The 21747-nt window shown below is 41.6% G+C and overlaps 1 protein-coding gene across 8 annotated transcripts in view; it reads left to right on the top strand.

Moving 5' to 3' along the window:
* Positions 1–21747, top strand: part of Zcwpw1 (zinc finger CW-type and PWWP domain containing 1) — a 27069-nt gene extending 5322 nt beyond the window's left edge. The window contains exons 1-17 of one of the 8 annotated variants that reach the window (XM_063234213.1): positions 69–1254; positions 5151–5205; positions 6292–6539; positions 6943–7021; positions 8181–8298; positions 8652–8809; positions 9022–9144; positions 13558–13674; positions 14398–14518; positions 15181–15256; positions 15663–15767; positions 17148–17231; positions 18011–18077; positions 18461–18549; positions 19280–19340; positions 20045–20179; positions 21282–21747. In XM_063234213.1, coding sequence (XP_063090283.1) covers positions 5178–5205; positions 6292–6539; positions 6943–7021; positions 8181–8298; positions 8652–8809; positions 9022–9144; positions 13558–13674; positions 14398–14518; positions 15181–15256; positions 15663–15767; positions 17148–17231; positions 18011–18077; positions 18461–18549; positions 19280–19340; positions 20045–20179; positions 21282–21547 — 1875 coding nt within the window. In that variant the 5' untranslated portion in view covers positions 69–1254; positions 5151–5177 and the 3' untranslated portion in view covers positions 21548–21747. The other 7 variants (XM_063234218.1, XM_063234217.1, XM_013152692.3 and 4 more) reach the window with 7 other exon arrangements.

Genomic DNA, 21747 nt, shown 5'->3' with positions numbered 1-21747 from the left:
GGACACCCTACTTCCCTTCGCAGCTATGTCCGGCCCTACTGATATCCTTTGTCTCTTCCGCGCGATCCCACCCACCGTAGGCGGGGGACGGGGAGCTGGTGTGAAAAGGTCTCCTTGACACCCGACCCTTGTTCCTGAGGAATGAGTCTCAGCGGTCTCCGCCCGGCTCTAAACCCAACAACCTCCCTACCCCGCCTCCTTCCTCCCCCTAGTGGGCAGCGCCTGCGCACAGTGCCCCTTTTGGGCTTGCGCGCCTAGAGGCAGCACGTGCTGGAGATGATGCCCCGCCCTCCGTCTTGGGGGCAGGGACATTACGTTGCTTCCTCAGGTTTGGTATACGCTGCAAGCGTCAGCGCGACTTGGGGGGCGTAGCCTCCCAGCGAAAGGGGCGGCCCTTATGAATTATTCACGACAGACGGTGTTCCCCCCGCCCACGTAGGTCTTCTATAAGGGAGCGCAAGGGGTGCACTTTAATGGGGAGGAACGCGGCGCAGTGACCATCTTACTACGAACTATTCTCAATAACATGCGATAGACCATTTAAACTCGGAAATACCTGCTGAGTTGGAAAAAACAAACACTAAAACAGCTAAAGTTGTCTAACTTCCTCTTCTCCGAAATGGCTGAGTCGTTCTCTTGCTCCTGCGCGATCGTTCCCAACTGGGATCACCTGGTTACACCACGCTTTCCTCTCTGCCTCCGCCCACTATCCGGAGCCTGCCCTGCGTGAGAGCCCGTCCATCCTCGGCTCCCAGCTGTTCTCCACCGTCACCAGCTTGCACACGGGCCTTCCAGACTTGAGTGGCGGCTTGGGGCTTCCTTATATAAGAGCGAGGGCGGGTGGGTAAGGGGACTTTCCCGTTTTGAAGCCACTGCTTCGGCTAATGGGAAGCAGCAGCGAATGGACGCCGTTTCTCTGGGGTGATAGGTGGCCTAGCCGCCCAGTCAACTGAAAGTTTAGTTGCAGGCGGTAGAGGCGAGAATTGAGCTCAAGATCATCTCAAATTAGATGGGAATAAAGGCGTGAAAGAGACTAGAAGAAAGACTAGGACGCCGCAAGAGAAATGGAAGGAAAAAGCAGTCTGGTGTAGATAGGGAAACTAGTGAAATAAACGTAATTCAAGAATAATCAGGCGTTGTTGCTGCAGCCTAAATATAAACGAAATCAGCAAGCATCATGGGACTTGTAGTCTTCGGGAGTGTTAGCAGATAACGAAATGGCCCAGCTACGCAAATGCAGACGCGGGCGTCCAGGTGCGCATGTGCTCAGAGTCCTGGAGCACGCCGCTGGGGCGGAGCTTGTCAACGTCTTCGCGCCTTCTCCTAGTGGCGGGAAAAGTAGATCGAGGTTGGAGTTTGCAGAATCGCTGCAACAACTCGCGCTGCTCCTCGCCTTTAGGTCCTCCTCGCCCCGTAAGGTAGCTGGCTTTTCTTTGGTTGGAGATGAAGGTGCTAGGTGCGGCTGATCCTGGTACCTGTTGCCGGAGGAGAAACTTGATCTTCTGAGCAACAACCAGCTCGCGTCCCTCCTCAGAACCTCTCACCGACTCACTACCACAAACAAACAGAAATAACTCAATGTCAGGGGGGCGGTGAGGGACTGTCTCTCAGGGGCGAGTTCTTGGTGGGGAAGAGGGGCAAGGAGCCGCCATTTTATTTTCTGAGAGGAGATGCGGACTTCCAACTCTGTCAAATGTCTGGTTTTAATTGTAATCCGTAAAAATGGTTTTGAGGCAGACGGGAAAAATAGGAGCCCCCTGAAGGTTCTTCCTGTTGGGTTTCCTGGTGGATTCGGCATTTGTAGCGCCAGAGCTTGGCCGCCTGTGACGGGGAATGGTGCAGGATCTGGGAGTTCCAGCGGGGCGCTTCCTCGCGTTTTTGGAACTGGAGATTGAACCCAGAATCTTCACACTGAGCTTCACCCTAGCGACCCCTCCCCTTTTAGAGGGACTCTCGTTATCTAGTTCAAGCTAGCCTTGAACTCACTAGCCGCGCTGGCCTCGAACTCTGTGAACTTTTCCTGAATGCTGGGATTACAGGCGAGCACCACCATGGCTCCTAGCCCCCTTTTTTATTATTATTTTTGGTGTTTTGAGATAAAGTCTCCCTAGGTAGCCTAGGCTGGGCTGGAGCTTGCAGCGATCCACCTGCCTCAGCCTCTTGAGTGCTGGGCTTATATGTGTGGACCACCATGCCTGGCTATATTTTTGTTTTGTGACACAGAGGCTCATCAAATTGCCCAGGCTGGGCTTGAATTTGTGAACCCCACTTCCTTCCATAGTGCTGGAATTACGGGTGTGTGTACTATGTCAGGTGGTACACACTCGTTTTTAGCGAAAACCACTTGAAAGGCTGGTCTTAGGTCTATGGCAGTCCTGGCAGTCCATAGTGCAAGCTGTTGCTGGGAAAAAAAAGTTATAAAATGACAGGTGTGTACATCGTTGGGCTTCTCTGCACTCCAAGAAACTTTATCATGAATTAACTATTTTATTTGATATAATAGGTGGTGAATCCAGGGCCTAGACAAGCATTACACCGATGAGCTACTGCCCCAAACCTACCATGATTTTCAGACTTCTGTGTGGGAAGTTTAGTACCGGTAGTTACTTCTGATAGTAAATAATTTGTTATGATCAGCAAGGAAAACTGGAACCTTTTTTTTTTTTTTTGTCTTGTTAAAAGTTTTAAATTGGGCTTGCAGAAAGCATGTACAAAGAAAGAAAACCACTACTGTTCATTGAGGCATGAAAATAAGGCATTCACGTGCTATTACACTTCGAGCTAAAAGGAAATTGGACTTTGTCCTTAGAGGAGCACTTAAGTATACCTCCTCCCCATCTGGGGATCTATATCCTCAATCCATTTTTTAAAGCAGAATCTTCCTAAATTGCTTGGGAACTTGTGATCCTTCTGCCTCAGCCTCCCTCAGTGTGGAATTACAGGTGTGCACAAGGGGCACCTGGTTTGAATAGTGAAATGTTTTGAGGCTTAGGAAGTCTCTGGTAAAGAACCGTACCTTTTAAGGGATTTTACTTAGTCTGAGGACTGAAGAAATAATATGGAAGGAATAACTGTATGGTCAGGAGAGGGAAATCTTGAAGAGATAATGCTTTGGGAACATATTGGCAAGACTGAATTGAATTACTTCACTAAATCACGTCTTTTAACTTTTTGGTCTGAATCCATTTATATTCTTAAAATTTACAGAGAACTCCAGAGAACTTTTGTGTGGTTTGTATCTGTTGATAGTAACATTAAAAATTCAGGGAGTGTTGGGTTAATAAATCTTTCTGCCTCTGCAAATAGCAAAAATAATCTGAAAAAAATGTATTTATTTGGAAATAACCATAAATCATTACATATTAGCATAATTTTTTTATGATAAAAAGGTGTTTTCCTAACCAAAAGGACATTTAACATGAGTTGCACTGTTAACATTTTTGTAAATCTTATGTCTGGCTTAATAGAAAACAGCTTTTCATCTGTTTCTGCATTTAATCTGTTGTAATTATCTTGTTTTGGTAGAAGTATGTGAGAAAAACGAATCTTAGTATGGATATGTAGTTGGGAAAAGGAGAGAACTCCTTTTGGGCCACATTTTGAGAACCTCTGGACTAGTTTGGTGTTAGTCTTCACACTGAGCTAACACCTCCCTCCAATTATTTTGAGACACTGTCATTCCTAAATTGCCTATGCTGGGTTCACACTTCTGTCTCAGCCTCTCAGGGTGTTCAGATTATGGGCATGTGCCCCCACATAGGCTGGGCTAGGTAATTTCATCTCAAAACTAATATGATAATTTTTAGCATGTTATATCTACTTTTTAAAGAGATTCTCCTTCACCTTCCGTTGATTTTTGTTGTGGGGAGGAGGTACCATTTTGTTCTTAGCCTTCCATTCTGCCCCTTTTCAGTGCTGGGGATTGAACCCAGGGCCTCAAAGATACCAGACAATTGCTCTGCCACTGAGCTAAACTCCCAGCCCTGACCCTCCTTTTAAGTTGAGTGAGTGAGAGCCAGTTAAGGGATTGTACTTCCACAGGCCTTTGGGGCTCGCTCTGTTTCTGTAGCTGTCTGTCCGTTTTCCCATGTCTGTGTATTGTTTTTATCTAAAGAAAGAAAATAAAGCAAAACTTTAATTATTAATTCTTGGTCTAGAGCCCCTAGTATATTCAGAAGAAAGTGATATTTTACGTGCTATTAAATGTCTTATTTTTCTTTCATTGTTTGTTACTGTGGAAAAAAGAAATTAATCTGAAACAGGGAGAGGTATCTTGAATTATCAGAAAGTGAAGTCCTGGATATTTCTTCTGTTGATATGCAAAAATAATAATGTTCATCATCACATTCTCACCTTAGATTAAACAGAACTGATATATACCACTGTTATATAGAACTGTTTGTAGAGTTGCTACATCTTATTTACTCAATAGTGATACAAAATTCTGTCCAACTGATTGGAGAGAGGAGGCGGGGAAAGAGGAGCAGAAGAAGGAGAGGAGTGGAGGTCAACTGAAGATGAACTATGAATATAAAGAAGGTGTTAGGTTCTCATGACCAGGTTCTGGTAGAATAGTAAGAAGGTTCTAAGTTCTGTGGGGCCCTCTGCTAGTTACCAAGTCTTTGATGATAGAATCCAGTATTTGAGGAAGTTTATTAACCTGAGGATTTTAATAAAGGGAAAAGAAACATTATGATGATTTTTAAAATGAAGGTTCTCTATGTGTAGGGACCTCTAAATTAGATCAGAATTGCCAAGTTATTTGTGTTCTAAGTATTCAGGTCAACTTTGTCAAAGGAGGAACATGCTCCCTTGGTAACTCCCACTGTCCACACCTTACAACCACTGCTGTACTACTGTCATTACTGCTACCCCCCGAGTGTCCAGCTAAGGATAGGCATCTGCCCACATCAGACTTGGCTATAGGTGCTTAAAACACTGAGGACTGCTGCTTATCTTTAAAACAGCAACTGTCATTATTCCCTGGCATGTACTTGGCCACTCTGGCATAGAAATGTAGTCAAGAAGGCTGACATGTTTGGAGTTCCAGGCAGAGAGATCTTGAACCCCAGAAGATAAGGGAGATCAATTTAAAATCATGTTTAATCAGAGACATAGCAGTTAATTTCTTTCTAAAATTTTCTCTAAAGGCAAAGAAAGTGTCATTTCTGAGATGAATGATGGCAACACTGCAGAAGAAAGAGGGTGAGTCAAGAATGGAGGGGTTGCTTTGTACATTTTTCTCATTTTCTCCTTCTGACATCTTTCCTACCAAGAGGCAGTTCACTTCACACATATTTTGTGTTTGCTCTGTTAAAATTATTACTCTGCTAGATGCTTTGAGAAAAATATGGCTTAGAAAATTCTGCTCAGGGAAGGTATGAACTCCTAAGTAGAAAAAAGATATTTAAATGTGTCTATAGCATAAAGATGAATATGGTGAATGCTACCAAGAGATGCATAGAAATATAGAAGCAGAAAAGAAATAGATACTACTTACATCTTGGAGGATCAGTATAATTTTCATAGAGGAGGAGGCGTAAGAGTGGGCTTTGAATAATTTATAGATTTTGACTAGCTGTTTAGCTAATTTCTCAAAAATGTTATCCAAAGTTAAAATGAGCAAATTATAAAAATTTCACACTTAATAATTCCACTTCTTTTTTTTTTATTAAAGGAGAAAAAGAAAAAAAACCAGAAAAAGGGTACAAGTTATACAAAATTCTAGAAAAAATAAACAGTAGGAAATCACTAGTTAATAGATTACATATTGTTAATAATTCTGCTTCTTATGTGCTTGCATTTATCACCTTTAGGGGCTGGGGATTTAGCGCAGCAGCATAAGCATCTGCTGTGTAAGCCTGTAGTTGTGAGTTCGAATCCCGCTACCAAAAAAAAAAAAAGCCAAAAAAAAAATATTATCACCTTTAAATTACTTAGTGGCTCCCAAACCTGGCAGTTTATCAGAGCCAGTTATCCTTATAAAATTATATATTTCTTTTTTTTTTTTTTAAGGTAGTGGGGTTTGAACTCACAACCTTGCACTTGCCAGGCAGGCACTTAGGCCACTGAGCTAAATCCCCAGCCCCAAAATTATAGATTTCTGAGCTTCATTCCATACTACTTCATCATAATGTCAGGCCTGGAGGTGGGCGGAGTAGACAGGAAGAAACCTAGGAATCTGAATTTGTTAAAGCTTTTATAATTCTGATATGGCTAGTCAATGGTAGTGTTTGGCAACTTCTGTTAGATTGTGTATCATGAATTCCATCTGAATAACATTTCTTTCAGAATGTGGAAAGGGACCAAAGAAAGCCTTTGCTCCACCTACACAAAAATTGCATAGCATGATACCTAGTAGCCCTGATTCACCCAAAGAGACTCTGGGGATCGGTTCCTCAAAGGCTGAGGCCAAGCCGAGACAACCAAAGGCCAGACTAGAGAAGAAGGAGAAGGCTGTCAGCGAGAATGGTCCAAGGCTTGGCCGTGAGAAGAAGGGAAAGGCTCAAGACAGGAAGCCAATAGAGAAGAATGGAAAGGTATCATCACACTGATGGACTCTAGTGGGACAGTTCCTCCTGCTCTGCCTCCCACCAGGATTAGACAAACAGAATCTTTTCATGTTGGGGAAAGGCATCCTGTAGTTTCCAGTTTTTGTTTCCTTTGTTGAACATCCTTTTTCTTCTCAGAGACATAAAATTTTTTGATAAACGCATTTAGCCAGAAATAATGGGGTGGGTGGGTAGAGGTGGGAGTAGAAGTAGACAGAGACTTTATAAATGGCTTCCTCCGCTTTGACTCCCTTGTTCCCAGATCTGGGAGGGAGGATATGATCTTAGATATATTGACTTCATGCTTTTAGTCTTGTGAATCTCCTGCCATAGCAGAGGAGATCATTGTGAAAAAAATAAGCAGTTTCCCTTTCTATCCTTGTCTTTACAGGAAAAATTAATTCTTACCAATGCAGAATTTGAGGAGATTGTCCAGACTGTGCTACGCAAGTCCCTCAAGGAGTGCTTGGGTATGGTATGGCCTATGTGAGAGAAAAAGATTTCAGGCAGAGTGACGTTACAAGAGGGGAGTGTACGTTTTTTTTTTTTCTTTTTTTTTTGTCTTTTTGAGACAGGGTCTCGCTGTGCAGTTCAGGCTGGCCTTGAGCTCACTTTGTAGCCTAGGCTGGTCTTGAACTCCCAACGATCCTCCTGCCTCAGCCTCTCGAGTGCTGGGAATACAGGCGTGAGCCACCACGCCCGGCTTCGAGAGGAGTGTAAGTTTGACAGCTTCTGTCCTTTTTTCCTGTCTTCCAGAGTAAGAAAATATTAGATGAAATATTTCATGCCCCAAAATAGGACTGTAGCTGAATCTCCTTAGATAAAGGATATGAAGTTTTAGAAAAGCAGATTACCTTGACTTCAGAGTAGTCTCATCCTAAACTTTTAAATGCAATTTTAATTTATTTTTTATATTTTTTCCAATCTTCTTAGAAAAGATAAGTTACTTTCCAGATTTGAAGAACTTAGTTTCCATTTACTCTTTTGTGTGTGTGTTCGTGTGTGTGTGTGTGTGTGTGTGTGTGTGTGTGTGTGTGTGTGTGTTTGTGTTTGAGACAGAGTCTCACTATGTAGTTCAGGCTGGTCTTGAACTTGAAATGATCCTTCTGCTTCAGCCTCCTGAGTGCTGGGGTTACAGGAGTGCACCACCATGCCCTCCTTCCAATCTGCTTTTATATATTTATGTGTGTAAAACTGATTTATATCTACTCAAGGATTTTATTCTTTAAAATAAAAAGCTGTATAGTATTGGCCATGAGACTTCCATAAGGTGACAAGGCCAACTAGAATGGTCTGATGTCTCAGACATTCTTACTGTACTTTCATTCCTAGAATTTTGAAGAAAAATTGTATACAACGCAGAGCATAGTTTTTGCATGTGTAAAATAAAATTACTATCTAGTTGGAATGAGGAAGATAAATCAGGAAAGGCTTGTAGGAAGATACAGATTTGTAATTTTTCCTGAAACTTTAAAGACTAATGTTCTATCATACAGTAAGAGGCCAGAGGTAGGTTCTTTTGGGCAACATGGAAGAGATATTTTAATGAACTGTTTTAGCAGAAAATACTGGAGTGCTGTAGTTGTTTTCTTCTTATGCTTCTTTGCTTATAGTGTTTTGTTTTGGGAGGGATGGGATCTGGCCTTAATTTTACAGAGTCATCTTGTGTAAAGACAACAGTGTGTATCCAGTCGGACAAAGAACCAGAAATTGTTGCTTCCGATACTGATAATGATAATGCCAGTGGGTAAGTTGATTCCAGACCGGTGCGTAGAACACAGGGTGGACTTATTTGTAAATGGTGATCTATTTGTCATATTTCTATTGATTTCTCTCAGCTAGGAAAGAGAACTGTTTGGGCTGGGGGAAAAATAGTCAAGTAAATGGGTAAAAGGACTTTAGGAGGCCTTAACAACCCTAGAATTCCTTCTTTTTGGTGGTAGGGATTGAACTTGGACCTAGTGCTTGCTAAGCATGTACTGAGCTACATTCCCAGCCCCAAAACTAGAATTCTTCTGTCTTTTACCTTCAGGTTCTTTCAAAAGATTGGTACTGATGTTTCTCCCTTTTAACTTTTCCTTTAAAATGTATCATTTTTAGGGAGAAGATAATGGTACCTCATACATCAGAGATTTCAGCTTCTCTGGAAGGTGAAGTTACCCCTGAGATAAGGGCATCTGAGCCAGGCCAAGCAATTCCTAAAGTCTCTGAGAAGAAACTTAACAGGCTTGACTTAAGCAAAAGAAAGAAGGAGGCTCGTAAGTATAGTCAAATACATAGTGAGCCCTGGCTCAAGTACTTACTGCAGAAAGGGAATGAGGTAATGGGCAGGCCGAGAAAGTTCCACTCAGGGCTTACAACACTTTGGTTATCATTCTTGTTTTACCTGCCTGTAGAGAAATTATTTATCTTTCCACTTTCCATGTTTTATATTATTCCATGTTTTATATTTCCATGTTTTTCATCTCAGAAGATGAAAAAATGGAGACACCTCAAGGTAGACGCAAGCACAGACAGAGAGACCGACTGGGATACAGGATTCAGAATCATTCTCAGTCCAGAAATCAGCAAAAAAGAAAAGGAAATGGTTTTGGTGAGTTTAGCCATGGTTTGGAAAACCTAGTTGGGTTGAAAAGTTGAGATTAAGACAAAAGTTGGGGTTAAAATGTTAGAGAAAGCTCTACAAAGTCTATAATTTATCTCTCACACATTCTTTTTTTTTTTTTAAATTAGTACCAGGGATCGAACTCCTGACCGCACACTTGCAAGGCAGGTGCTTATGCTGTTGAGCTAAATCCCCAGCCCCCTCGCACACGTTCTTGTTAGAGGATATATTGCTGAGGGAGAGGGAGAAATTTTTTATCTATTCAGTCATTTATTCACAGAATCCATAGTTACTAGATATCTGTTATGTACTAGACATTCTGCATGGTGCCCAGGAAGAAAGCTAAAATGAGGCTTGAAAGGTAGTGGAGAAATTAGAAGAGTGTGCTATCACAGATACCAGGCGAAGAGAGAATTTGAAGAAAGCTGGAGTGGTCAGCGATCTCAATGTTACCCTGGATAAGTCAAAGAGGATAATGATTTGAAAAGCTCAAAAGATATCACAGATGGGAAGTACTGGGGTCTAGGTTATAGCAACTGCATGGATTGGTAAGGATGAATTTCAGGTTATAATTTTGGTTGAATGGTAAATACTTTTTCAGTTAGTCTAGATGTGAAAAGAAAGAGGAAGAAAATGGTGCATAAAAGGGAATGAGTGGAGATTTGTGGGAGAGTTGTTTTTTTATGAATTTCTTTTAAAAGGGCTATGAGTGTAGCTGAGTAAAGTGCTTGCCTACCATGTGTGCAGGGTACTAGATCTCATCCACAACACTGTAAATAAAATAAATAAAATACAAGAGTAAAAAAGAGAGTAATTTGGATATACTTACGTGCCAAGGGAAACATATTTATAGAGAGGGAAAGATTGAAGAGATATGAAAGGGAAGAGATTTATAGGTTCTAGTTTCCTCAGGAAAAAGGGACACTTTAGCTATTAAGACTGAGTTTAGGGTGTGTAAGAATATGCTGTATATGGATGCATTTATTCTTTGGTGTTTTTTCCTTTGGTGCTCGGTTTTGAATCTAGGGTTCTACCACTGAACTATGTCACCAGCTCGTTATTCTAACAATGGTTATTAGTTCCTTATATTATGCACTAGGTATTTCACTAGTTGATATAAATACGGTAGTGAGCAAATTTGATAGCCCTTTGTAGAATTTACAGTTTAGTTTATAAACAATGTGTTGTACAAAATAAGATGACATTGGGAAATTTGATGACAAGACATAGTTTTTACTTTTGACTTTATGTGAATATGTAAACTCAGATATTCCTGTTGAGAACTATTGGAATACTTAGGACTTTTCTAATTAGTTCAGATAAACTTGTGTCATTGTCATTAGGTTTATATCGCCCGATCACTTGGTATGTACCTTTCCCCCAAGAACGAGACTTTGGACTAGCAGGTGGGAGTTCATTCCCTAGGTGGCGCATGTGAGTTGAATTATGACTGCGGTGAACTTGTCAGTCTCTTGCTATCTGTGAGCCATTCTTTCTGTTTCTCAGTTGCCAAGGCCAGGAGAGTCTCTTGAAGTAGGAAGTAGAAACAGTGAAGACAGTTTGCATTAAGCGCTGTGCAGGAAAGGAGCAGTGTCATAAGAGGAAATAAAGGAGACCTAAGTAAAATTGGACCAGTCATGGAATGCATTTCTAAGAAAATTTTATTTTACCTGAAATCTGAAGAAGAGTAGAAGTTATCCAAGTGAGAAGTAGAAGAGGGGTTTTTTTGTTTGTTTGTTTGTTTGCGTGTTTGTTTTTGAGACAGAGTCTTGCTATGTAGTTCAGGACAGCCTTGAATTCACTATGTAGCCTCAAATTTGAGATGATACTCCTGCCTCAGCCTCCTGAGTGCTAATATTACAGGTGTTCACCTCCATACCTGGCTAAGAGAGGGTTTTATGTGGAATAAAGTTTGGCATATTCTTAGTGCTAAATATAAGTTGCCTGTCTTCTGAGGGATGATTTTGGTGGGGGGGGGGTCATCCCTTGTGTTCAAGCACTTAAGGTAAAAGCCTGTGTGATCAGCGTTGAGAGAGCAAGGGCGGGGGATGGAAAGATAGCTCTGGGAAAAAGGAAAGAGGTTGGCAGTGGCTTGATCTAAGTAACTGCTCCAGAGTGAGCACCAGTGGGAAGTCATTGGTGAATTTTAATCAGGAAACAAGATCGTCACATTCATGTCTTCAGATGATTCTTTGGGGGTTAATTGGTGAATGGAGTATTTAGGGAAGAGCTGAAAAATCTGTTCTAGGATCCTAAATTAGTGCTAGGATTAGTGGTTTTGGTGGCTTGGTTTATGACGATTAAAATAGAAAAGTGGATAGTTTTAGAGATAAAATTGTCAGAACTTGGTAATGAATTGGATATTGGGGGATGGAAGAAGTAAGAGGATTTGTTGAAGATGATTAGCTTCTAGTTTAAGGAGTTACCTGAAAGAAAGTGGAAAAGAGTAGAAGAAGAACATACTTGTGGAGTATGCTTTCATAGTGAACCATTTATTTTATTGATCTATATTAACTTTTGTGGTCCCCAGCTCCTTCACCTAATTTTTTCAGTCTTGCTGGATCACCTCTATCAGTGTCCAAAACTATTATTAGCAATGTTCATTTCTGATTAATATATCATTCCCAACTAGTACTTTGTTCTTAAAGTAATTGAGAAAGTAACCCGTAATATATGATATTTTGAAAGAACTTATAAATATAAGTTGCTTGTTTTCTGAGGGGTGATTTTGGTGTGGGGGGTCATCCCTTGTATTCAGGCACTTAAGGTAAAATTGGACAATAGGAAACAAATTAACTGGAGGAATATATTGGTTGGTGAAAATTGTGAGTCTGGAGTGATGCATATGTACTTGGTTAAATGATTTTTCTCTTATTTGTGCTTATCTGCAGCAGGGTAAACAAAAAGGTAGAATTGGGTTCATTCAGGGTGGAGTTTTACCTCTTTCATCTCAGAAGGACAGAAGAGAAAGGAATTGGAGGTGTCTGGAGGAGTCATGGATTCAAGGCTAACTGGCCAGAGTGAAGAGCAGAGGTTGCTATCAAGGAGCAAGGACTGAAGGGACCAATAGATTGCAGAGTAAGATGAAGTGAAAGTTGTGGAGCAGCTTGTGAACAGATGAGGTAGGAGGATAAGGCATTTTTGCCAGGGAGGATGTTTGGATAAGTGACTCAGAGGGTGTGGATTCCTGCAGAAGACTGGTTGGGGCACATGGATGTGAGAGTGGGTTGCTGAAGTGACAGGGAAGATAAGTTCATGAAACTGAGAGAATAGGTGCATTGTGAGTTATTTTTGTGGCTGTGGTGCTCATCTAGACTCAAGGTTGAAGGAGGAGGAAACTGAGGTGGATGCCAGCACCTGTATGAGGGTAGTACAAGGCAGTAGAGTCCATAGCATGGACCTCAAAGGAAAGGGTTTTTATAAGAGGAGAGGAGTGGTGATGACAGGAGTAAGGATGATGTGGCTCCACTTCTGACCTGAGAGATGTGGAGGTGCGAGAAGGAGCAGACTCTATTTAGGGGTCTTGGGTGGGGTTGGGTGGGACAGTGTCATTTGTGGGTCTTAAGATTTCTAAAAGGAGGTAGAGTTTCAGAGAAGAGGTTGAGGATATGTGGATGTTAGTTGCTTAAGTCTGGATCTTCACAGGATGCATGGGAGAGTTTGGGAAGCAGAGGGAAAAGGCTGTGGGGCATAGGGTCAGTTTAGAAGACATGAGAATACGGTGGGGTAGAGGTTTGGAAGGTAATGGATAAAAGAAGAGTTTTCCTTTGAGTGGGGTTCGAAGTAAATAGTTAGTGGAGTAATGCTAGACTTAAACCTGGGTTTTTTTTTTTTTTTTTTTAAAAAGGAAGATGAATCCAGGGCTGTTAACCTAACCTAAAGGTTACAACTTGTATAACAGGTAAATAGTTGAGATTCAGATTAGAACTGTGAATACACGAATGAGATTCTCAGTAGCCCTTCAGAAGAACTTTTCAGTAGTATCAGGGCATCAAGGGAATGAATAAGGCACTATCTGCAAAGACATCAGGATTTTTTTTCACCCTGTGGGTGGTGCTCAGGACTGCGTGTGGCATGTGCTCTACCACTGAGCTAGATCCTTGACAACTTCTGAGTTGAATAGCAGTTAATATAGGAAATAATCCTTTCTGCCTCAAAAGGTCACAATGTGATTGAAGTTCTAAGGTCAACTCTGTCATCAAGTTAGATGGCTCCTGAGCAAGCCATTATCTTCTTTGAGCCTTGCTGCTGTTATTTTTAATTTAGAGATTTAGAGATTGACAAAGTCTATATGGAGATGGCATTCTGAGGATAGGTGAGAAAGTTATGATTCAAGTGACGACACTGAGGAAAGCAGAGTGTGTTTTAAAGTCTCTCATTTCAGTTTTTTTCCTGCCATAGGTCATTGTATAGTCTGGGTTCAGTGCTCCTCTCCAAACTGTAGGAAATGGAGGCAGCTGTGTGGGAACATTGACCCCTCAGTTCTCCCAGATAATTGGTCCTGTAACCAGAATACAGGTAAAAAGGAGTTGCAGTGTGTTGTTTTGTTTTGTTTTTTCAGTTTTTATTGTTCCCTCTTTTTTTTCTCCTGCATGCGTTCTTTAGGTAAATAGCATTTAAGTGTAGTAAGTACTCAAGAGGTCTTTGGGATGAGTGGGAGAAAGACACAATCTTCCCTTCCTGTTGAGATGAATCTGGGCATAAAGGTGGAAGAAGACACTCTGCAGAGTTATGTTATGTGGAGGGGCCTGGAATCTGAGTACATTACTAAGTGAATTTCATTTTCTTCAAAACTGGTCTGATCCTGTAATTCATGATTAAAATATTAGTTTTGGCTTGGTGGTCAGGAAGGGATATGAGATAGAGGAAGAAAAGCAGGAGAAAAACATCCAGTGAGCTTAAAATTATAAAATGTTTAAAACTGCTTAGAAGACATTACGATGATCTTGCCCACCTTATTTATTTTACAGATGAGTAAACAGTCTCAGAGAAATTACCTCCATTCTGTTCCATAGTTGGGAGCAGAATCACACTGTGGGGTGTAAGCCAGAGGTTAGAATCTCTTCAAAGTATTACGAGGTAGCAAAGTATTATGAAGTCTGCATTTCCTCCATGGGTGGCTTCTTCCCCAGTTGCCCTTTGGTGCCACCTGTTAACATTCTTTCTTGTCCTCTTCCAGCCTGCATCTGGATTTTTCCTTATAGATCTCCTCATATTCCTTTATTCTTTCTCTCTTGGCAGACTTGGAATATAATTGCTGTGACATTCCTGAGGTGGCCTGGACAGGGAATGAGAGTGAAGTGGTCTATGCCTCCTATGTTCCAGGATCCCTCATCTGGGCCAAGCAATATGGTTACCCCTGGTAGGGAACCATGACTTAGTCGTAGCGTTCTTTCTGAACTTGGGAATTATGGATTCAAGCAGGGAGGGAAGGAAATGAATAACATGGTACTTAGTCTGCAATAAAAGACACATGATGGTACTTGCCTTAGAAAGAACATGGCAGGGGGGCAGGCTTGGTGGCATGTGCCTGTAATCCCAGCACTCAGGAGGCTGAGGCAAGGAGGATCGAGGTGAGTTTGAGGCCAGCCTGGGCTACAAAGTCAGTTCACAGTCAGCCTGGACTGTATAGCAAGACCCTGCCTTAAAAAAACAAAAACATGGGACAAGGGAGAAAAAATACTCAGCGTTGAGGCTTTTATAAGGTATGTTTGCTGGAGCTTTTAGGATGGAGTGGTATCTCTGGAAAAGAGGACCTGACATGGTACATAATTGAGTAGGAAAGGAAGAGGTGGCCTAATGTGTTACAAAATTGAGATGTGGGAGGTTGCAAAGGAAAGACAATAAGGTTGATGGAAGTCACTTTGATCATTTGGTAGTGGCCTCTGGAAGGGACTAACCTGGGTGACGTATATGTTTCGAATCTTTTATTCACATTGCCCTTTTCTGTGTGTGTATTGATGAGGTAGTGTTCTGCTCATCTAACCCCTTCTCTTCCGTCTCCTGTGCCCATCTATCCTCTAGGTGGCCAGGCATGGTAGAATCTGATCCTGACTTGGGGGAATATTTTCTTTTTGCTTCTCATCTTGATTCTCTTCCGGTGAGTTTCCTGCTTCAGGACAGAGTAACGAATACATTCATCCTAAGAGATGTTTAGAGTTAGAAACATAGACCTAGCCAGCAGACAAAAATGGAAATACACTTAGCTAGAGTGACAGACATGGTGGTAAGTACTCACAGAACTGAACTTTAATCTAATTAAATATCCATTAGTAGGACATTTATGGTTTTGATAATTGTGCTAGGATTTTGATAATTGGCCAGAATTCCTGAGGTCGAAATGGAAGTACAGTAGAATGATGAGGTAGGTATGTCAGGCTTCAGGGAGTGTAGGAGGCCAGTCACTTTTCTTTATGATTCATCCCATCTTCCTCCACCTTTTCTGATAAGAGGAGAAAAGCAGGGAGAAGGACAGGAGCCATACATGATCATGTCTTTTATTGCAGACTAAGTACCATGTGACTTTTTTTGGAGAAACGGTTTCTCGTGCTTGGATTCCAGCGAACATGCTAAAGAATTTCCAAGAGCTATCTCTGGAGCAAACAGGAGTGGTGAGCAAACCCTGGGAGTCTGCTATGATACAGAGACCTGGAAAATGAAATACCTCCTTTATTAAACCCAGCCTGCTCTCAGGGGGGATTGTTGGGAGAAAGTACTATGTCTGACCAGGTGTGCTGAGTTATTCATGAGGCTTATGGTGACATTCACATTCATCATGTGGAATTTGTACATAATATATCTTTATTTCTCTTTTTTCCCCAATCCCCTTCCCTCCCTTCAACCTTCTTCCCCTCCTTATTTACAAAACTTTAAGGAGGGGCTTTTAAAGATGGAAGTTTTCTAAACTGAGCCAAACCAAAAGTAGGAGACAAAGGGCCCAGATTAAGTTAGAATTTATCAGTCTCAGCACTATAAGCATTGTGGGCAAAATAATCTTTTGTTGTGGAATAATGTCCGTGCATTATGATATTTTTTTGAGGCAGGGTCTTGCTCTGTAATTCAGGCTGACCTTCAACTCACTGTGTAACACAGGCTGGCCTAACCTTGCAATGATCCTCCTGCCTCAGCTTCATGACTATTGGGATTACAGGGTTGTGCCACGATGCCCACTTTCATTATAGGATTTTTAACAGCTTCCCTGGACTCTGATTTTTTTTTTTGTGTGTGTGTGTGACAGGGTCTTGCTATTCAGTTTGGGCTGATTTCAAGCTCAGTTTTTTTTTCTGGTAGCAGGGATTGAATTTATGGGCAGGTGCTTATGCCATTGAGCTAAATCCTGAGCCCTTGAGCTCACTTTGTAGCCCAGGCTGATCTCAAATTTGCAATGATCCTCGGGCCTCAACCTCCCACTGCTGCTGGGATTAGAGGCATGCACCACCATGCCCAGATTCTGTTTATATTTTGTCAGTGACATCCCCTACCCTTATCCTCCTTACCCTGCTCCTAGTTGTGACAACCAAAAACTGTCTCCAGGCCATTCCCAGATGGCTTCTGGGAGACAAAATGGACTAAATAGTATTTCCTCTCTGTAGTTGCTTTGGTTTTGACTAGCTTTCAAATGAGCAAAGAGGCCCAGCAGCTCAGGAGCCTTAGAAAATTAAGCAGTAAAGATTATATCAAGCAGCTGGGTGTAAAGAAACTTGAAAATGTGAACTCACTTGACCTCCTTCAGTCTCTTTATTTTTTCTAAAATTCTCACTGGATTTATTTTGGAGAGAAGACCAAAATGTTGGTTGAAACATTTGCTAGGAATGGTTTATTAAGTAGAAGGGGAGTGCTGTGTCAGAGTCCAAAAGATTAAGTGTATCCTCTCTATTCTAGTTGAAACACATGTAATTAAGATGTTGTCCAATAGGTGGCAGTATACTGTTTATTATTGACTAATCTTTAAAGCAGTATTTATCATTGACTCTGACCTTGCTCCGTTTCAGAAAAAGTGCAGGAACAAGGACTACACGCAGCAACTGGAAGTAGCCATAGTGATGGCTCATAAAGCAAAGCAGACTGGCATTCAGGTGGCAGAGTGTTCAGACCCCATATTTGTTCCTCTTCAGAACTTGGACACAAAACACACACCGTATACTTTTCATTTCACTGTATACTCTTCATTTTAAAAAACTGATTGTACTTCTTGACTGTGGGGTCTAGTTTTTGCTTTTGTTTTTATTTTTTAATTTTATTTTATTGAACTTTTTTGTCTGAGGTGGTTTGCACTATACAGTTCAGGCTGGCCGTAAGCTCACTTTGTAGCCAGGCTGGCCTTGAACTCAGTGATCCTTCTACTCAGCCTCCCGAGCAGTGGAATTGCAGGTGTACGTCACCGTGCCCTGCTGTGCAGTCTACTGCAGAACTGCTCTTTTCTTCCGGATTCTCCCAGATTCCCTTGACTCCTTAAGTTGCCCATTCCTTTCTTGCCCTTAAACAAGAGGGGTCTCCTCTTGGCCCAAACACTGTGACATCTTACCTTCCTGTTTAGCTTCAGGTCTCAATGATATACACCCTACTTTCTCTTTTATTTGGTCAGTTTTTACCCTCAGTTTCTACCAATAAGATGTGAGGCTGGGAAGGAGAATGAGAAACTTGCAGATTTTTTTCTCCAGTGTTTTGTTGAATTATGATTTAACTGGAAAAAGATTGTAACTAATTTGCAAAAGTATAGATAAGGTTAGTAGGATATTTCAAATGAAATTGTATAGAAAATGAACATAAATTTTCTTATGACAAATCTAGAGGACGGGGCAATTGCAGTTCCTGGACAGTAGTGGATAATGCTTTTATTTCTCGATTCCCTCAGGAGCGGGTTAACTTGTTTGGCTTCTGGAATCGATACTGTGGACCTGACAGGAGTGAAGAAAAAAGAGGTAGAAGTGGAGGATGAGGACTGGAGGGGGAAGGGAGGGATTCTTCCGTGAAAGTAATAGTTCAGGTTTTCTTTATTTTATATTCTGTGTCTTCAGCCTACTCTGGATTCTGTAATAAGAGGTTTTTATGAGTGTCATTGATCCACTATTCAGGATATATGGACAGGTGGTGGAGATGGAAATGGGAGAAAAGGGGGAGAAGAGGGGTAGGGTGTGTGTAAATAGTGATGCATTTTGAAAATCATGATAATCAAGTTACATGTTTTGGAAAAGTATTATTTGGACACAGAAGGTGGAGTTAGAAGAAGGATTCTCTGGAATTTGTTCCATTAACACATCAACTATTTTGGGGAATAAATCAGCCTTTTTTCCCTCTGTTCTAGGTTTAATGGTATCTGGACTCAGGGCTAATAGCCCTGAGTCCATCATGGAGAAGGAAAAGGAGTTAGACATGGAGGACAAAGAGAAAAAAGTAAGATTAGCATGAAGTGTTAGTTTAGAACAAGATCTCGGAGTTCCTTTGGGAGGTTCCGTAGGATCTGGTTTGCATGGGTTTACATTTATTTTGTGCCATCCCGTCCTGGCCTGGGGTCCCCTAGCCAACTGGTCTTATATCTCAGGCTCTCTTCTTCCCCATTCTGTGGATTTCTCATCTTTCTCAGAAATTCCTGATTATAAGCTCAATTTTACTGTATTTCTTTAGTTTTACCTGGGGCAATTTTAAGAGAACAGCAGATTGCTTCTGTCTACATGTTCTCCCGCCCACGTGGACACTTAGGACATTCAGTCACATATTTTCTTCACATCTGTTGGAGGAATATGAAATACAGATTTTTGACTTTCCCTTTTAATTTTAAATTTACCTATTTTTGTCATGTTTGTGGCCTACTTTTCTTTTTCTTTTTTTTTGGTACTGGGGATCGAACTCATGACCTTGCACTTGCCACGCAGGTGCTTTATGCCACTGAGCTAAATCCCTGGCCTACTTTTCTTTTATGCATAAAACCTTGCATTGACTAATACTGAATGCAATGAGAAGGTCAGCAAACATTTTCTTTGTGTTGCCACACATTTAGACAATGTCAAATTCAGACAACCCTTTTCAGGAATCAGCCTACCCATTATTTTATAGTATCCTTCTCTATTAAAAATAGTTATGTGACTCAGTTTATCTTTTTAAAAAATTTCTTTACTGTCCACAGGACCCAACTTTTCCTGGTCCCAAGTCAGCCAAGATAAAGACCAAAAACCCAAAACCAAAAGGTGAGCAAGCCACCTGGAAAAGGGGCATTTCACACAGCAAAGGCAGGCCCAGGCTAAAAAGGGGATCTAGGAGTAGTGGAACCTCACTGATTGTTTCAGCTCCAGACCTGAAAAAACAGACAAGACTAGTGGATAGTGTTAGGAAGGCAGGCATAGCCTGATTTTAATTAATTATTGCTGTAATAGAGATTAAACCAAAGACCTTTGTACTAAGGTACATCTCCAGCCATTTTCTTGTTTTTTTGTATTTTTTAAAAATTTGAGATAGAATCTCTAGATTGCTAAAGTTGGCCCAGGCTGGGCTTGAACCTTTGATCTTCCTGCCTCAGCCTCCTAGAATATCTGTAATTATGAGATTACAGACATGTGCCACTGTGCCTGGCAGGCCTCTGCATTTTGTGTTTCATAAAATCTTAGGGTAAGGTGATAAAACCTTAAGTTGTAAGGTTTTAAATTCTTAGCCAGGAAGGATAACTTCCTGGAGCAGGCAGGCTCTGAAGGGAACCTTAAAGAGAAAGAAGATCCAGGGAGAAGAAAAAAAAAAAAAAGATGGTTGGGGAACTTGGAATCACTGAGGGAACTCACGGGATAGAATGAGCAGATGTTGAACAGGGCAGAAACTAAATGTGGGGGGACCATCTGCCTTTGCCATGCTGTTGTTTAGAGAAATACATCTTCATGTTTGGGGCATGGGGGTGATGCAGGCATGGCAGATGGACAAGACAAGATCCTGAAAAAGAAGGTAACCAAGAGATGTCTGTACAATGAAACCTCAGTGCCCCCTGTACCTATCATCGAAAGAAAAGCAGGGCAGAGGACTGCAGATCTGGACCAACCAGGTAAGGTTCAACATCTAAAAAATTGTGAGGAAATGAAGTCTATGTCTGTTGTCTCCTCTCTGGATTGTTTGTGACTATTCCTGCAGTTTTTCATTACTTTGAAGAAAGCATGAAATTAAGAATGAAAGGGTAGGGGCTGGGGATTTAGCTCAGCGGCATAAGCGCCTGCCTTGCAAGCAGGCAGTCATGAGTTTGATCCCCGGTACTGATAAAAAAAGCGAAAAAGACAAAAAAAAAAAAAAAAAAAAAAAAGAATGAAAGGGTATGTCTTGGATTGTGCCCAGAACACACTACGAAACGTAATGAAGCTGGGTGTGGTAGCACATGCCTGTAATCCTAGCAGGTAAGAGGCTGAGGCAAGAGGACCACTGAGTTTGAGATCAGCCTGGGCTACATAGCAAGACCCTGCCTCAAAAAAGAAAAGAAAAGAAAAAAGAAATGGGGGCTGGGGATTTAGCTCAGCGGCATAAACGCCTGCCTTGCAAGCAGGCAGTTCTGAGTTCGATCCCTGGTACCGATAAAAAAAAAAAAAAAAAGGAAAAACATAATGATCACTGATTTGATTGGATCCAGGAATAGGAAATGGTATTGAAAAGAACATGTTCGTTGGGTTTTGCCATGGCTGACACATACTTCCATGCTTGCTCCTTCTATTCTTTCAGTAGCTCTATGACTAGATGGCTGCCATCTTTTTTTTTTTTTTTTTTTTTTTTTTTGTCTTTTTGAGACAGGGTCTCGCTATGTAGTTCAGGCTGGCCTTGAGCTCACTTTGTAGCCCAGGCTGGTCTTGAACTCGCAACGATCCTCCTGCCTCAGCCTCCCAAGTGCTGGGATTACAGGCGTGAGCCGCCACTATGGCTGCCATCTTAAATACAAGAAAACTGATGCTCAGAGAGTTTAAAATTGTTTAAGACCCATATTGAGCATGTGGCTAATTTATGGCTTGAGTCTAAGTCTTTCTGATCTTAGTACGCATATTTGTGTACTAAGAAAGGTCACCTTTTCCAGAGATTTTACCAGCATAGGGACTTAAGAATTTGACCTGTAAAAGTCAGGATAAAGTGACAAGTGGGACTCTCAACTTTGTTCCTTTTTCATTTAGAACCTAAGAAGAGATTTCAAGTTCCCCAAATCAAGACTTCAGCAACCATCCTGTCTGAGGAAAAGGAAGTTGGAATGGTGCCAAAGGGTCTTACCCCACCAACTCATCCCAGAGCCTTTCCTTTGCTGGGGACAGAAAGCCCCCAGGAGCCAGTGATTCAGGAGCCTGGAAGTGTCTGTCTTGAAGATGAAGCCTCTAGTGACCTGGACCTGGAGCAAATCATGGAAGATATTGGAAGAAAGTCTGAAGAAAGAGGGGAGTTGTGAGACTGACATGGTGCCAGGGATTCACTGTGGCCTCCTTTGATAAGTAATGGTGCTCTCCTGCCCGCTTCTTGTTCTCTCTGAAGTAACAGGGAAAGCCTTTCAGTTCAGTTTCTGACACGTTCCTAAATGTTTGGGTTACTAATTGCTGACAAGGTTCAAGAGCTTTGCACTTTATGTTAATAAAGTGGGTTATATTTGTG

Source organism: Cavia porcellus, unplaced genomic scaffold (assembly GCF_034190915.1).
Source record: "Cavia porcellus strain 051 isolate PalLab524CR breed Dunkin Hartley unplaced genomic scaffold, mCavPor4.1 scaffold_23, whole genome shotgun sequence".
NCBI lineage: Eukaryota > Metazoa > Chordata > Mammalia > Rodentia > Caviidae > Cavia > Cavia porcellus.
This window is presented reverse-complemented; position numbering and strand designations above follow the sequence as displayed.